The 16,407-nt window shown below is 38.9% G+C and overlaps 1 protein-coding gene across 2 annotated transcripts in view; it reads right to left on the reverse strand.

Annotated features, from left to right (window-relative positions):
- Positions 1–16,407, reverse strand: part of SLC49A4 (solute carrier family 49 member 4) — a gene marked incomplete at its 5' end in the record, with an annotated part of 62,553 nt that overhangs the window by 19,469 nt on the left and 26,677 nt on the right. For both annotated transcript variants that reach the window (XM_080601353.1, XM_080601354.1), the window contains 4 exons: positions 1,696–1,763; positions 2,413–2,521; positions 7,679–7,808; positions 13,537–13,805. In XM_080601353.1, coding sequence (XP_080457479.1) covers positions 1,696–1,763; positions 2,413–2,521; positions 7,679–7,808; positions 13,537–13,805 — 576 coding nt within the window. The remainder of the gene's footprint in view (positions 1–1,695; positions 1,764–2,412; positions 2,522–7,678; positions 7,809–13,536; positions 13,806–16,407) is intronic.

Consider the following 16,407-nt stretch of genomic DNA (forward strand, 5'->3'; position numbering starts at 1 on the left):
TAAGAGGGAGAGTCATCCATCAGGAGTGACAAATCACCATCTCCCTCACTTTCTGTGTGTAAACCTTTTCATTTGAACTGTATACTGCCCAAGTTGGAAAGACATATTCGGAGACAGACTGTTAGTATTTATTTATTTTTTAATTTACTCAAAAGCAAAGCTCTAGATGCTACAAAGTACTAGTATTCAACAAATTCAACAAGGTTTGAAATTAATTTTGAAGAAGTTAGAGACTCAGCATTTCCTGAATCTTATCCCAGGCAACATATTAAATAAATTCATCTACCATAAAGATTCAGATTTGCACGTTGGCATTGAGAGAGCAGGTTCTCTCCTAACAAAGGTAAGCGAGCTGCTAAGGGTGCCCCTCTACTATTGAAACATCACAAATAAATGAGATTAACCTATGACGGAAAGGATTAAGTCGGCATGCCACCTGTTACATTGTGCGATCTATCTAGGTCACCTCCAGCAGTGGTTTTAAGCATCTGCTTCTTTTAGGATAAAAAACTCATATCTGAACTTGGCCAATCAAAAATACATTTTTTTTTTTAAATTTATTTTTTAGGAGAAAGCAGGGCGCAAACTTTGTTTGGATACACTGAGCCCTTCGGCCTGCACAGAGCGGACAGGAGGCAAATGCCTGTTCCCTCTCCCTCGGTCAGGGGATTTCTCCTCTTCCTCTGCCATGGCTGCTAAGCAGCACGTCAAGTGTCAGGATGAGGAACCTCACGTGTTTTTTCTGCATTGTGTGCTCTGAGGGTGCAGAGGAAGTGAAAAGAGCTTTGATTTCTGACCTACAAAGATGTCTCTTGGGGTCCACAAACCCACAGTGCCGGCAGTGACGACAGACCCCCTGCACTTGGGCCAAACTCACTGCAGAACTAAATAAAGAGCAGGCATTAAGAAGCCTTGGAAGCACTCAGAAATCCAGATGCAAGGGAAACACAGTCAGTTTTAGTCAGTTTAGTCAGTTTTTTAGTCAGTAAACTCACTAAAGTTCCTCCAGAAAAATTTCCTCCACGTTTTTTTTTTTTAAAAGAGAACCTCGGTGAAGAAAAATCAGCAGCCTATTGGAAGGGCAACCCATTCCTTGTTTTCCTGCTTCCCATATCATTCAGCATTTACAATGGCTGTGTCTAGATATATGAAAAGTGTAAGTACACCTATACCACAACCCACAGCAGTATAACAAAAAATAGGCCATACAGAAATCCAGCAACCTGTCAAAACAGATGCAGACTAATCTCTCTGCGGTGGAACATACCATTACTGTGTCTAGGCTGCCTTTGCTACATTCTCAATATCCCTTCAGGAATCAATACACCCAAAAGTGTTGATGGAAGGAGACAGACACTATTTCTTCGATGTTTTCCAAATGCGGTATAATGGGTTCTCCTTAATTCCAGGCAGCTGAATTCACAATAACCATTTGAAAAGAACGGATGGGAAGCACTTGTCAGGAATAACGATATGACTTGTTGAATTGAGGCACAAGTGTGTGGAGTTCTCAACCCCCAGAGAGCAGTAACACAGAATATACAAATCCAACGCTTTACAAGAAACACATCATAACCCCAGAACTATGCATTTTCCATTTCAAGTATCTAAAAGATGAGAGAAAAAAAGTTACATTATTAAGAGTATAAGCTAAATGACAATCACAGTTGAAGAAATGGATGCAATTATTCCTACCTTGCCATTGCTATGCCAACAACACAACCTCCAACGATAGACCAAAATCCAATCCAGCCTGCATCTACCTGACAGGAAAAAAAAAAAAAACACAATAAGAAATGTGTTAAAGCTAAAAAAAAGTCAGAAGTTAAGATGTTACTTTCAAAACAAAGGGTGCACAGGAGCTGCAAACTGCTAGCAACCCCACCTGGCACCTCCCCCAAAAACAACCTGAGGTGCTAGATCATTTTTCTAGGATATTTAAGAGGAAATAAATTCACTAGGAGGAAAGTATGACCAAGTAGCCTATGCCCTAAATATGACCTCTATTTATACAATCATATGAGTAATGTCCTCTGGATTTTTATAGCACTCTATTAAAAGCTTAGAAATCCTCTTTTTTCCCCCCACTTCATCCCTTTCACCTGGTAAACATTATTCTCTATTACTAAAGGTGCAGCAGCCAACAACACTCCCATTTGTTTATCTGCCTCTTTGTTCTTGTCAAAAGGTATACATAGCTCTGAAACTACTAAACACTAGTGGAGAGTCAGCAGGAAGAATCATGACAGCTTGAAAGCTATAGATTATTTTGTTTAAAATTTCAGGAGAAAAGTGGTCCATATGTATTAACAGCAGCTTAAGCATAAAAACTTGATAAAATTGTATGTTAGTGCAGAGTAAAAACACGCCACTTACAAAATAGCTGCTGATTATCAGTCAGGAGATACTTACTTGGCTTACATGAACTGGCGTTAATATCAAATCCAGAACACCAGACCAGCCAGAGAAAACACCCAGTGGTATAGCATAGGCTAAAGCAATCATCAAGAATCGGAAATTGCTGTGAAGGCAAAACATATACAATTAGCTGCAGCTTATATTAGAAATTGTGCACCACGATTAGCTGCTAGAGTAAATTGCACCCTAGAATCTATATTCTGCCCGTCAAGAAAAATAGCAGAGTTCTGAAGGATGAGCGAGCCAGGAAAAACAATGAAGTTATCCGGACATGTAACTAAAATACCAGTGGCTGAGATGTTACTGCCTTAGCACTGTGGTATTTAAAAAAGCCAGTCTCTACATTCAAAGACTTTGTAACATGCTGGGCTCATATGTTTCTCATTTCCACAAGCAATTCTGTATTTGCATGGGCAACCCATTTAACCTAAGTGCATGTTAGAAACAATAAGCACTAATTCAATTTACAAACAGCGTATTTCAAGTATAAAATCAGAGATTCATACTTTTAAAATTGTTTTTACTTTTATTTTGTGAGAGGGAAGGTTTGGGAAATAAGGCGTGCACAATTGCAAGAGTGGGAAATTTTGACAGTTTGAGCTATCAAAACACAGAGACAAGTATAATAGTCTGCTCTAAATACTCAACATGTTTACTTTTTCCCCAATTAAATTATCCAACTCTTAGTATTCAGTGAAGATAAAGCATCAAAGCTGTGTCATTATCATCACTGTACACAGCTAAACAAGATTTGGCAGACAAACACCACCAATCCCCCCCTGCCTGCAGCCATCACCGCAACCAAAATTAAATGCGACACCTTTGCTAAGGGGATCCAACTTTTCCTATAAAATGTTTCCATTTGGGAACAGAAAATATGCTTTGGACCCTGTAACACTGCCATTTTTAAGTGAAAAGATGTTATGGCAATTCCAAGGTTATCCCAAGAGATATCTGTGTAACCACAGAACGCACCCCCTCACACGCCTTCCCAAACAATTTATATAAACTTGATATTGATCAGCAGTACCAGTTCCTTGGTATGCAGCAGCAATTTAACAGCACCTAGTTATGAAAGCCAAGAGGGAAGCTAAGAGTTTCAAAAAAAAATCTCCAAAACATTTAGAGGTTTGCAGCTTACGCTGTTTTACTCCCCTCGAAGATTCAAAGCACCCCTGCCAGCACTCTTTTGCACACTGTTCTTCTCACACATCCACATCTTGAATAACAGATTTATATCACATGAACATATCCTCCTCTTTCAGTATCATTCATGTCAGATTTATTTTATTTTTTTTAATGCAAAGAAAAACAACTCCCAAACTTCCAGCTCTTCCACACATGGCTTATATTTCTCTGAATGCTAATGCATTTGCTGTCTTCCTGACAACTTTTTCTCTTTTAAGAATGCCGTACTCTTATGCTAGTGTATCCTGTGTCATCCTAACATCTCTCTTAAGGCAGGTTTTCTGATGTTACTTAATACTACCCATGTAAGAGCTATTCCAGTACCTGTAAGAAGAAAATAAAAGGGAACATATTCATTTTGCACGGACATTATATAGCCACATTACAGACTGCAAAGAAGGAACAAGTCTGAAAGCACTGCTCCAAAATAACACTCGCTCATTATTCAGAATCTTTGGGTATCTGTCTGAACCTCACCTTCATTAAAGAGCTACTTCTGCAGGGTAAGTACTTTGTAACTTACTTGACCCAGATCTCCTGTGGTGTGTTTATTTTCTGTAACTCCAGCAACGAGACAGACGGGCATGTGGGGTAGCTGCTCCACCACGTGCAGCTCCTGGCCCCAGTACCAGACCCAGCTCTGCATCTCGACATCCTCCAGTGACGGAGGCTCCCATGCTGCCATCCTGCCTAGTCTTCACATTAAAGCAGCCAACCTGGACTAAGAGTGCATGCAGTGGCAAAGCGGCACCAATCAGCAGATGTCACTTTGTCCCCTTGTCCAGCAAGAGCTAGCACTGGCTGCATTAAGTGTTAAAGCCATTTGAAACATCTCAAGCATCAGCTCCACTTTTCACGGCTTCAGCAACTTATATTTGTTTTTGCAATTTTGCAACTGCTCCACTGAAAATAGAGAAATGAGCTGTCTGTCACACCATCAACTGGTGAACCCACACTGTTTTCCATCATATCAGCCTTTATGACAGGATATCAGCATCAGGCTCCATTCTCCTGGAATACAAATTGGCTTTTTCTTCTGCCTTTTTTTTTTTCTTCCCTTTTTCTTTCTTATTTTTTTTCCGTCCCCAGAATCCTGCTTAATGTACCAGAATTCATCAGACAGGCTGGTTCGGAGGGGAGCCCTGTCAAAGTCAGTCAACATTTTCAGAATAACTTTGACAGTGCCTATTAATACCAGGCACACTCCGAGCTGCTCTCAGCCCGGATGGTGATGTCATGTGAAAGTTTCATGAAAGTAGTAACGATATACAAAAACCTTACTACCAAATTTGAAAAACGGCTTACACAGCCCCTTGAAGATATAAAAGGCATGTAACTGGCTACTAGCATCTAAATTACTTAAAAGCTAAAATCACTGTATGTTCTCTTAACACAAACGTTAAGACAAACCGTTTACTTGTATTAGAATTTTTACCAGGGAAATTTTTGGCATATTTTGAAATATGAAGAAAAAAAAATCACATTCACTTCACCAAAGAAACTGAGAAAGGGCATAGCACTTTTTTTTTTTTAATGGAAATTCAAAGTACACTCGTCACACTGTGTAATAGACTGTTAAAAGAATTGGGCTTAGCTCTCAAGCCATGACTAATCTGTCAACTCCCACTGCAGGCTGAGAGAGTTGGTATTGGGAGATAACCAGAGATCAGCTAATTGTTATAATCTGTCAGAAGCAGGAAACCTCCCAGTCTGGAGAAGGAACCATGCTCCTAAGCAACTCCCCCAAAAATGGCCTTACAGAGGGTGCTTGACCCTAAGACCACCTATAAAATACAACTCTGCAAGGAGCAGCTCATGAAGGCAACTGCTCAACAACCTGAAGGCACAAAGGAGTGTGGGAGTTGCAAGGATGTGACAGACCCCTTTGGCACCCAAGGAAAAAGTCCGTGACTTCAATGGTAGAGTTATGCTGCACAGCTTTAGTTTGAAGTAAAAAAAAAAAACAAACACCTGAAGCCTAGAGCAGAGAAGAGGGAAGTGATGAAAGCCTCAGTTCTCAAGAATGTTTTTTGGGGCATGGTTGGATGAAGTCAGCTGACCAGCTCACACACATCCTAAATTTCTTACACGCACAGTTCTCACACCAGAGGGCAAGTATGCAATAAAGGAGGAATTCTGATTTCCTGGTAGTCATCAGCTGATTACCTTTAAGCCTACATGACTAAGTCAAAAGAAAGACCTTCTTTGCCAAGAATTATGAAGTCTAGATTAGGCAGGGAACAGAGCTCAGAAGCCTAATGAACCAGCTGATGGATTTCTCTTGAAGCACAGCAGATACCATTTTCTTTTATAAAAAAAACCCTTGCCTGATGGATTGTTGCTGAAAGGTTCCCCAAGATAAGTGGTTTTAATGATGAACTGTTGATTGCTTCATGTACAGAGGAATGAAGAAGTGCCTTTGATAAGGGGTAGCATGGAAGAATGCATAAGGACCGGAGGGGAGGGAAGGATCTACCTGACAGCAATTAAGAAAAAACCCTCTTGGTTCTTGGAAACGCTGTAAACTATACTCATTATTTAAGTGTCCAGGTTGTTTTCCTAAGTTTTGTTGATTGTGAATGGTAAGCCAGTTTTGCTGTTTATCTCCTGACTGTACCAGTATCACAGGCCCAGTATTTATAATATGTTGAACAAGCAATATAATAGTTATAAAGCTCCCAAATGGAGCACTGTCAACTGAAATTTTACACTTCACCTGCGGAGTCAGTTGCTGTTTGGATTTCTGTTTGACAGCAACATTTTTACAACACAGCCCTCAGGCAGGGTCTCAGCACATACCAGCTTGGGTGTTTAACAACATCATTGTGTGTGCTAAGTGTCCTTCTGGGAATTGCTATTTTTTAATATCCTGAGTAGGTCACTTTGCAGACTAACCAGCCAACTGTATTCACACCTTCTCCCAGCTGCCAGCCTACTCCAGGATGAACACACAGAAGTGAGCGTTTTGTCAATTTACTCCCCCAAACTGAAACAAAACTCTCCAAAACCACCAGGGAACAAAAATGGGGGATGAGTTGTTTTTGCTGGCCCTAAACATACTTTTAGGAAGTACAGAACACAATAGATCTGTAGCAACTAAATGCCTGAAGATCTAAAATTACCAAGTTTTAAGCAGACTATTTTGAACAGATTCACCTCCTATAACTATATTACTACAAGAAACAATTGCAGTAAGAGTTTGAAGCTCCCTAGTGAAATCAACCATACTCTGCACCACGGTTCTCTTCTGCCCCAGGAAGCTCTTCTATGCATTATCAAGTACCAGGCACAGGCCTTCACAATTACTCAGCATTATTATTACAGTTGCTCTGATACCAGATTCCCATTACACAAGACATTCTGCAAACACTAAGGGAGGGACTGGGTCTCACCAAAAGAGCTAACAACCTAAGCAGACAACAAAGGAGAAGCTGTAAAGCTGAAGATGCTGCTTTCTTTATAACCTTTTTTCTTTTAAAATAAATATAAAGGAAACTAACACATCTTTGAACCTGTCTAGAAGCATCTGGAGACTTTTCCTATCCCCACTTTATATTTTAACATATGATTAATGAGATTTAATAGATCATACAATGGTTTCAGATACTTCATTCATTGCTCCCGTGGCTGAATGAAAGCAGCTGTATGCTCCTTCGAATGGTAAGCAACCCCTAAATTCCTTCCAGTGTAAGCAGCACGGAAGAAAGCAGCTTTATAGTTAGTTATGCCCAGTGTTGTTAACTTATCTCACACCCAGCAGAATGCACTGTTAACAATTTTGTATAGTCTGATGTAACAGAAGTGTAGCATAAGAAAAGCTGTGCTAAAAGGACGACTACAGCAGCGTTGGTGCAGAATGATTCTGGCAAGAATGCTTGACATATTCCCATTTAAAATTTAATGTTGGCTTTTTAGCAGTTAGCATCCTTTTATGTCTCAGCATTAATATTTAATTTGATTTTGTTTAAAAGCACTACGAACTAACTTGTTTGTTCAATGAGAAGATTAAAGCACACTTGTGTTTATTTATTCAGGTGCTGATATTTTAAGTGGAAACCAAATGAGGACCTACCTTAAAAGTCTGCAAAAGCTTCTCCTGTAGCTAAGCCGTTGACTAGCTGCAGCCACGCTGGGAGGGAATGGAGGGCGTGAGGGGAAGTAGGCCAATGCTGCGGAAAATATCAAGGAAACCATTCCAAATTCTAAACAAGAGGGCAAAGAAAAACAAATCAGAGAACAGATGTTAGCACTGAAAGACTTATTTCAGCACAGCATTGTTATCAGCCAGCCTCTGATACATAAATCCTACCACAAATGCTTTACTGCTCCTGACAGCAGACCTGCATAACTTGAAGGAGGACTTTTTTTTCCCCCCTCCCCAAGCAAGATTTCAAATTGAGATGGAGAATCAATGAGACAGAGAAATACTGGCAGTCAATTCCAATGAAAAGAGCTGCAGAGCAACAGGCTCACACATGGGGAACTAAGTGAAGCAAAAGGCAAGCTTTTGTTTTTTTCTCTTTAAAGAGAACTGTGAAGATCTGGTCAAATTTCTTTGCAATGGAAGTAATACAAGGCAGGTAACAGCATGCTAGAGACTTTAAACAGATGGGACTGGGGAAGCCCCAGGGCATGGTACGACAATTACTTGGTATACAGGATGATGAAGGCAAACGAAAGGTCAACCAAAGCAGCATCTTGGACACAAACAGTACTACATGGCAATGGAATATAAAAGGAAAAGCATAGGAGCAGCCATTGCTTAGGAATAGAGAGAACGGAGGTAATATGGGGAAAAAATGAAAGAATACAGCTGTTTGTAGATGCTCCTCTTGTTTAGCAGCAGGTGTTCCAGATCTTCAAAACATTTAATAGAAGTTTGGACATGATCCTGCAAAGGGATGAGCACTTCACAGAAAGTTGTCAGCAAGCCCCATGATCACACATTCTGAGGAAAAACAACTCTATCCACATTCAGTCTAATTAATTTGTTTTACAGGCCTTTTACAACATATATCGTATTATCCACAGACCTCAATCCAAAATATTGCTGCTGTCCCCTTTGAAAACAAGATTCTTTGCTGCCGGAGAGAAAAACGTATAGCTGAAGTGTGTTATCTTAAAAGAACCTGTGATCATATTACAAAGAAATGTTCACCAACACCACAAATAAATTCCAACAAAGCTGGATACTCAGTTGCATTCATTTTCTTCTTTCTTTTTTAATAAATCAGTATGAACATGGCACTTTGTCAGCTCTTCTGCTAAACTTAAAGAAGTTCAGGAAACTGAAAAGTAAATAATACTCAAGAGCATTAATGGATCAGCTGTAGATTGGGATGGGAAATGAACATTTACGGAAAAAAAAAAAATCTACCCTAAATTTATTTTGAAAGCATACCAGGAATGTGACAATGCCAGTCTCCATGATCAAATTAATAAGGATTCTTTTTGAACTGTGTGGTGTCTCTTTTCTCCTACTGTGGTCTAATTACACGTTTTGTGTGTTGAGATCCTTGTAGTCCCTCTACAACTCCTCTAGTTTCCAGAAGATAGATGAATTTCTATCTTCCTGTACATTGTTTTTGAGAACATAAGCAATGAATAAAGAACTGGCCACAACTGGTTATCTCAGATCTAAGAAAAGGATGAGAGGCTCTGTCATTATAGGATGATACTGGACAAGGAATCGAGGCTTGCCAAAGACTCTTTATCCCCTTGTCCTGCATCTACATACAGATTTATAGGTACATGCATATGTACATGCACATCCACACTTGATAACATATTGAAAGGAAGATTTCAGATTGTGAATGGGTAGAGCCAATAAGAATGTGATCACATAAAAACAGAGGTTTTCTAAGGTGCTTATTATTTATTATACTGCAATGGCATAAGGTGAAAGGCTACATCTTCCTACAAAGAATATAAACCAGGTTGATAATTTTTTTCTAAGTCATGGTAATATTTTACAACAGGTGCTCATCTGGGGCCTCTTCTAAGGGTTACCACCTCAAGATTCCTGCCAGTCAAATTACTGCAGTAGGAGCGGTATAGTAACACTTTTTTTTTTTTTAATTATTAAAATCAGCATGCAGTCCTTGTAGTACCATCTTGCATCTCTTTAATGTTTCCCAGCGTTATACTTCCTAGGCTAATGAATTTTCCTTGCAAGCACTGCCCTCATGCACTAAAGAAAAGAGCAGAATTCACTTTGGAGCCTATCCAAAGCCAAAGCAGCTCCCTCTACTTAAAAATAGAAGTTTTTATTGCCATCTTAGCTTTGTGTATCACACTTGCATCTCTACTAAAATTCCAGGTACTGCCAAATGCATTTGATTCCTTACATCTTGAACTGCTTCTTCATTAGGAAGCCTACCATCAACACAATCATTGTTTATTGTACCAGACTAGGTAAAGAAAAATACATTTCCAGGACTAATTTTAGATTGCAAGCAGGGAGTAAAAATGCAAAAGATAATATTGACCTATATCTTACGTTTTGAGACCAAGGGAGCTGCTGCCATGGAAGAGGAGCTCTTCCACAGAAAGCTATTAGATTCTTGACAGTGCAAAAGATGAAGCAAAGCACTTGGAACTGGGCAAGTCAGCATAAATTAGTGTGCAGAAATAGAGCGCTGTATATGTTTTGATGAGGAATGAATCTGAAATGTCTCACAAAAGCAATGAGGATATCATGCCACAGTGACCTGTGAATGTCGATGTGGAGAGATGCCTGCGCCATAGCCCTGGAAGCAGGCACTCCTGCTGGCTGTGTAAGCCCTAAACAGAAAAAGAGAGGTTTACCGAGATACAAGTCTCCTTGATACAAGTCTTTTTCCTTCTGAACGACAGACTACTTATAGAACAAAATCCTACCCAAAACCAAAGAAACCCTCACCTTCTCCTGAAAGGTAAAGGGGAAAGGAAGGCACTTTACATATATGTGCACATACATATATACACACACATGTGAAGTGCCCTCCTTACCCCTTTATTTTCATATGTTTATATACACACGTATATATACTTTACACACAGCTATATATGCGTAAATGCAAAATTTTGTAAGAAATGGTGATTTTTCATTGATATTTAGGAAAGCACATAGCTAAAAGCTCTGGCTGAAGTCCAGAGTGATTCGAGCTTCCTTACGCAATACAGGTAATACAACTCAAACCTGATTTGCTACATCCGTACTGTTTCAGCTGTGAACCGGAATGTGTAGAGACACAGATGACATGGAAAGAAGTTGTGATATTTTAGCTGAGCTCTTAGTCCACGTTTGAGATACAGGAACAGCAATTTAATGAAACATAAGAAACTGGAGTTAACAGAGCAATTTCAGAATGGGTTTATAAGCAATTGCTTCGTAATCGTGTTTGAGGTTAAGTCCTTGGAAAATTAGCACACTCTTGTCACGCTACTGATCCCAAGTTAACAATTCACATTATTAGGGTTTTAAAAATCAACTAACTTCTGGATGCTGCTTATCTAATAGTACCTCATGCAACAACAACAAGCTCCATCACAAACAAAACACTCAAGAATGCAGAGTGCCTATCCTATGAAACTGGCTTTCCTATAGCACCTTAGATGAGAAGTCATACCAAGCTCTGCTGTACTTCCTAAAGAGGTAGGACACTTGAGTCCAGCTCCTTGTTCTGTCCCATTCTCTAACACTTTTACTATCTTTGAAGACTGTTTGACTTTCATTTTCTGCCTAGCTGATTTTAAGGGGACAAATAGTACCCTACCACACCTATGAGGTATTTTGTGGTCCACGGGTGAGCAGAGCTGTACAACTACCATGAGGTACCCATCACAAGTTGTTACCCACCACAGGACAGACTTTCCTCTGCCTCTGGAGCCTACCTGGCACAGCAGAGCACAGAAGAGGCAGACAGCAGGGTCAGCTGCCTCTTGAGCTCCTGGGAAAAAGAGGGCTGAGGTGTGATGGGACAAATCCCATAAGGGATGTGAAGCAACCTCCTCTTGGGACAGCTCCTGCCAATTTCAAACCAGTTGAATGTTTTGCCACTGTCACAGTGATTCTCCACAAGCCACTGAAATTCAGGAACCATCTCTTTTTCAGTGACTGAACAGCAAAAGGATCCCTTTTTAAACAGCGAAAGACCCCTTGAGACACATAGCTAACACTGCAAGTGCAGCTGCACAATGAACCCCAGCTATGTATTTAAAAGTACTTTGAACAAAGAACTATAGCTGCCCCACAAAACACACATCCTAAGAAACTGAAGAGCTGCTGTAGGATGATCTTATGCTGGGACCAACAATCCCAAGCAGGTTTACAGGATGGGCTGTTTCTAAGTCCTTGCTGACTCAGAAAGGCAGAAAGAGCTGCGCTGAAACACTGTGCAGCAAGACAGATCTCTGAACCTTGCTGGCAAGTGAGATCTATTCCCAGCTTCTCAAGAAAATACTCAGGAAAGCTTCCTGGAACAGAAGAGAAAATGAATCTAATGGGCTGCTGAAAGCAACATTTCTAGTGCTAACAGACTCAAAGAAGTGGTTTTAGGCACAAAACTGTATTTCCTTAAGGCAAACGAATTCTGCTTGCTCCACGGAAAATCCATAAAGAGTGGGCTAAAGCACTTTTCTAATCATTGGATTTTTGTTCCTCTTTTATCCACTGCTCCGCAGGACACAAACTCACTCGCCTTCATTTTTCCTTCCTTCCTTCCCACTGGTCACTTTATCTTCCATGAAATTTCTCAACTCTAACATCAGATTTATCTCTGATAAAAGCCTAACCAAACCCAGATTTCTTTGTTTCAATAAATTTGAGTCCAGCAAAAAGTATTTGAAAGGCAAGAGTCAACTACCTGCTGAAATGGGATCCTAACTCTACTATGCTTTCTTTGAAATTTATGGTAGATTGGACCTCACCCAATACAAGTATTAATTTCACAAAGTTTCCGTAAGAATAGCAGCCAGAAATAAATGATCACAAACAGTTAACTCAATCCCACAAACTTGACTATGAACTACACTATATATCTACTTTAAGACTTATGGAATGCATAGGGCTAAGCCTTAGCTGCATTTCAGAGGCTGGAATTATAAGGAAAAGAATGCCGTAACATGGTAAAGTTTAGGTTCTCTCAATGCTATACCAATCTATATCAACTAAAAATCAGATCACAGACCCTTAAAGCACTTGGGGAACTCTTTTCCTTAAAGCTTGCTGCTGAGTGTTGCTAATTTTTGTAAGTGACACAAAGAGCTGTGAAGCCACCGCATGAAAAAGAGAAAGGAAAGGAAATCTATGTTGTATCGGGTGAATTTTATATCAGTGTTTTTTGCACCAAAACTGTTGTCACTTCATTGAAATTCCTCACCACATAAGAACTAGAGGGTTTCAGTTAAAGCCAAAATTTTAGTTAAGAAACAGATTGAGTTTTAATTCCAGTATTAGATTCTGAGATATTAATAATCTAATCACATTTGAAAGGCACACGCAAGTCATAAATTACAGTTGAATTAATGCAGAAAATTATTTTATGCTGGAGTATATGATTTCCATCCTATCAGAAACAGAAGAAAAAAACAACCTGTCATGGAGACTTCTCTTTTTAATGAAAATTCAAGAAGTGATCAACAGTTTGGAAGCTCTGGGCAAGCATAAGCTCTCCTAGAAAACATTATTCCTAAGGTCAGCTGATACAAACAACTGAACTACTTCACTTGGAATCAATCTGTACAAAAGATTATTTTATAATTTTTGCTACACAAAAGGGAAAAAAATGAACCCTTCTGATTGTAGAACATTTTACCACTTCATTATTTACCACCAATATAGTTACCATTTCCTTTGCAGACCAGCCACTAGAGGGTAGTGCTTCACAAGTACCAGGCATATGAAAGTATGTAAATGTTTTATAATTAACCTTTTTTTTTTAAACACACCTGCATACAATACAGCCTCAATGCGGTCCTTGATGTGCTCAGTGTTGCTTTGTGATGCCAACAGTAGGTGAGATGTTCCATTAGGAGATGGCACTACAAGAGGTCCCACTAAAAACGCACCAGCAGCACCCAGGTAACTGAGCAGAGATGCAATAGCTGTTGCTGTGGCACGTTCATCCGGAGAAAACCATGTCGTGGAAAGAAATGGTGCTGCGTTCATCACAGTTGGCCCCGCCAAGCCATTTAACAGCTGCCCTCCATGAATCAGCCTGGAACAGAGAATAGAGATGACAGCCATTTGGATGATAATCGCCTGTTTAAAAAAATAAAAAAAATTGCACATAAGATACTGAGTGCCTGAAATGGAGTGACTGCACAAAGAAATGAAAGTCCTGTGCAAAAAAAAGGAATATTCAATACACTAAAAGAAGCCCAATTAGACTGATTTAAAGAATCCAGGTCTACTCTGTTCTCATTACCTCAGATAAATGGAGAAGCAAATGTTCTCTTCAAAGCAGGAAAGGAAGAGGGAATAAAAGGGACTTTCTTTGCAGAAAAAAAAGGTATCATGATAGGATCTAAAAGTATAAAAGGAATAGTAGCAGAAAAGCTTTAAACTACAAGCATCTTAAACCTGACCCCTTGCCTTCATAAATCCCACAGAAGATTTAAATTAGTTACGTCAGATCCCAAGCTGAAACACTTCAGCAAAAATACTCTGCATATTTTTTCACTGCATTATTTATTTTTATTTACACACTCAGAGGAGCTCTATGTGCCTACAGATGAGGAGGCTGGGCTGTTGAGGTTTCCAAGAGAATCATCTTCTGCAGCAATCTGGCCATTCTCAACATACTGTTGAAACAGCCAAGGAAACCCAGATTTTTCTTGTTTTTCACACTCATTGGATTTAACAGATAAGACTGGTGACACAACAGAGATACTACTTCCAAGCACTGAAGTCTCTACAACTTTTGGCTTCATATTAGTACAATAAGCACATACAGAAAGGACTCTTTGAAGGTTCTCCTAAATGTGTAATTCAGCCAGAAACCTTCCACTTTGACTTTTCCAGAAGTGATCAGCCATGAAAGGCAAAATCATTTGGGAATTTATATAAAAACAGCTAGCAAGTCAAACAAAACACTGCAACCCTACAAAGTAGATCTATCCATTGTGCAATAAAATGGTGGCAGATGATATTTCTAAATGGGTGATATTTTCTAAGCATAGCAGGAACTCAGTGTTATTGCTCAAGACTTGAGTTGTCAGACATAAAAAGCTATGGCCTGAAAATGGGGAAACACAAGTTAGCAATGTTTAGGCAATGTTTCAAGCCACAAATGACTAAATAATATATAGCATGGCAAGAGTTTTTTTTAAGCACACCATGGAACAAAATACACAAAAGAAATGCTGACAGACTCTTTATCAAATTAACAAGCTAGCTTGTAATAAAAATTGATAAATGTTACTGATTCTCTGTTGATTAGAAATTAAGTCTCTAAGAAAAAATTATGAAAAATATACAGCAAAGAAAAAAATGCTATCACGTACCATTTGAAGGAAATGCTTTCCCAGCTAGGACAAAAGCAATATCCAGTCTTGTAAGCAATTACGTAAGCAACTATAATTTTTTATAAAGTTCACCTAGCAAGAATACATTTCATTACGATTTGTTCATGACGTGCTTCAGCTAGACATCACCAAGACATGGCCAGGTCTTTTTACTGCTTTTTAAACTGTGGCCCCCAGTATAATCAAATGAAACAGTTTAAAATTAATAAAAAACACTATCTAAACAATACTCTGGTATAGTTTTCTGGAGGACACATTACACGAATGTGGTTACTCTCCAAACCAGCGTACTTCGGACAGACCAAGTAGTACCTTGTGTACTTTGGTATATTCATTCTACTTTCCCCATTGTGATAAATTATTCCCATACTTACAAGGGAAAACCCTGTTCCAGGGTATTTGCAGTTATTCTGCATCCTTAGAAACAGCTGCATTTCAGTAGCAAGTGAGATAACTACCACAATTTTACTTGAGCATTTTGTCTTGCTTCAAAGGGAGTTTAATACTTAAATTATGGTTTTGTTATGGTATGCTAGGAAAAATGTGTTAATCCAAAATAACCTCTGTAGCTATAGGTGCTATCCTAACACCTCTGTTCACTCTGTTAATACCATTTTAATTCAGATATGCCCACTTCACTGAAATCTAAGGGCAAATAAAACTCGCTAAAAAAAATAAATACAAATGAAACTCACAGCAATAAATAAAATAAATACAAATAAAAAATAAATACAAATAAAACTCACAGAAAAAAATTACAATGGTTCTGTATCTGTATCTTCTGGTAGAAAAATAAAAGTTTTGTTAAAAAGTCATACATTAAAAATATATATCACGTATTTAAAAAAGTATAAAAAGCCATATATTGTGAGAATTATAAATACTCCTTAAATGTACTTACACTTCAGATTATTTATATCCAACTCCATAACCTGAATAAAACTCTGTAACATAAAGGCCCTTATACTAGAGGGAAACATCTGTTAGTTTTACTCTGCAGATCCAGAAGGAGAAAGTAGTATTGTAGTTCAGAACTTGAACTGTACATTATTTTTCTGCCTTTGCTTAGTGTTTTCATGTAAAGAGTTTATTCTTGCCTCTCTGTAGGCCTCTTCTGTTGATGTTCTCATCTGCTCTCCCCTACCCTAGCCTGTGTGGTATGCTGCCTGCTCTGATTTGCCTTTCCATCTGCATTTCTGGCATTTACCAAGCTTGACATTATCACGCAGGGCAGAGCATCTCTTATCTTCATATTGCCTAATTTTTCAAATCTAACATGTTGGGTCTGATAAA

The sequence above is a fragment of the Anser brachyrhynchus genome, assembly GCF_964034855.1.
Source record: "Anser brachyrhynchus genome assembly, chromosome: 7".
NCBI classification, from domain to species: Eukaryota; Metazoa; Chordata; class Aves; order Anseriformes; family Anatidae; genus Anser; species Anser brachyrhynchus.